Source organism: Manacus vitellinus, unplaced genomic scaffold, assembly GCF_001715985.3.
Source record: "Manacus vitellinus isolate BGI_N305 unplaced genomic scaffold, ASM171598v3 scaffold_105_pilon, whole genome shotgun sequence".
NCBI classification, from domain to species: Eukaryota; Metazoa; Chordata; class Aves; order Passeriformes; family Pipridae; genus Manacus; species Manacus vitellinus.
Window position 1 is genome coordinate 450,483 of NW_021938824.1, and position 1,487 is coordinate 451,969.

General features: G+C 66.8%; 1 protein-coding gene across 1 annotated transcript in view; it reads left to right on the forward strand.

The window, feature by feature from the left end:
* The first annotated feature begins 422 nt into the window (after positions 1-422).
* The window catches only part of GGCX (gamma-glutamyl carboxylase), a 7,547-nt gene continuing 6,482 nt past the window's right edge, over positions 423-1,487 (forward strand). Inside the window, exons 1-3 of the mRNA XM_029963937.1 lie at positions 423-492; positions 685-850; positions 1,397-1,475. Coding sequence (XP_029819797.1) covers positions 423-492; positions 685-850; positions 1,397-1,475 — 315 coding nt within the window. The remainder of the gene's footprint in view (positions 493-684; positions 851-1,396; positions 1,476-1,487) is intronic.

Genomic DNA, 1,487 nt, shown 5'->3' on the forward strand with positions numbered 1-1,487 from the left:
TGGGTACGGGCTGGGAGGGATGGGGAGGGGCACCGGGCAGGGGATGGCACTGGGGCAGAAATGGGGGTGGGAGGGGGACGGGTACCGGGGTGGGAATGGGCACTGGGATGGACTGGAACAGGTGCTGGGATGGACTGGGAGAGGAATTTGGGGAAGATGGGGATACAGAAGGGGACAAACAGGGGCTGGTACTGGGCAGAAAGGGGGGTAGGATGGGGACAGGAGCCACAGTGGGGAGGGGCACTGGAGTGGGAATGGCACTGGGACTGGGACTGGGACTGGGAGGGGAGCTAGGGGAGGGTGGGGACACAGAACCCCACCCCTGTGGGGACAGGTGGGGGGGTGGCACTGGGACAGTGTCTGGACCAAGGCACTGAGATGGGCACTGGGACAGAAATGAGGGTGGGATGGGAACAGGAACCATGGTAGGGACTGGCACTGGGACGGGAATGGGCACTGTGACTGTGATGGACTGGGAGGGGAGCTCGGGAAGTTTGGGGACAGGCAGAGGGGGTGGCACCAAGAGGGTTCCCAGGGGGACACAGAATGTGGGGGGTGTCCCCAGATGCAGGGGCACTGGGCATCGTGTTGGGGTCTGGCACTGGACTGGGAGGAGGGCTGGGGACAGGGAAGGGGTGGCACCGGGAGGGGCCAGGGGACACACTGAGGGTCCTGTGCCCGCAGGGGCACTGGGCATCATGTTGGGGTGCTGCTACCGGCTGAGCTGCATCGCCTTCCTGTGCCCGTACTGGTACCTGTTCCTGCTGGACAAAACCTCCTGGAACAACCACTCCTACCTCTACGGGCTGCTGGGCTTCCAGCTGGCACTGCTGGGCGCTGACCGCTACGGGTGGGCACCCAGGGGGACGGGGAGGCACTGGGGACCCCGGGTCAGGGGCTCTGTGTGGCAGCAGGGTGGGTGACCCCAAGTGACACAGGGCCTGGGGGTCCCCGTGGGGTGGCCCCCAGAGGTTGTGAGGTCCCCTGTGGCACCAGGGCCCCAGCTGGGTGGCCCAAACCCTGAGGTGCCCTCTGGCACCAGGGTCCTCGTGGTGCGTGTGCTCAGGGGGTGTCCCCATGGGGTGGCACAGGCTCTGGGGTCCCCCTTGGTTTTGGTGTCCCTAAGCGTGTGGCACGGGTCGTGGGGTCCCCTGTGACAGCAGGTTCCCTCGTGGCACGGAGTCCCCCAGGGGGTTGCACAGGTCCTGGGGTCCCCAGTGGCACTGGGATCCCGGGGGGTGGCTCAGGCCATGGTGTCCCCAGTGGGTGGCACAGGACCTAGCACCAGGGTCCCCATGGGCTCTCTGTCCCTGTGAGGTGGTGACACGTGTTCCCACAGCTCTGGCAGTGGGGTGACAGTGACCTGGCCCCCCCTCTGTCCCCGGTGTCCCCCCAGGTCCGTGGACGGGCTGTTCCGTCCCCGCAAGCGCAACGCCCACGTCCCTCTGTGGAACTACGCCCTGCTGCGTGCCCAGGTGAGTGCCCCT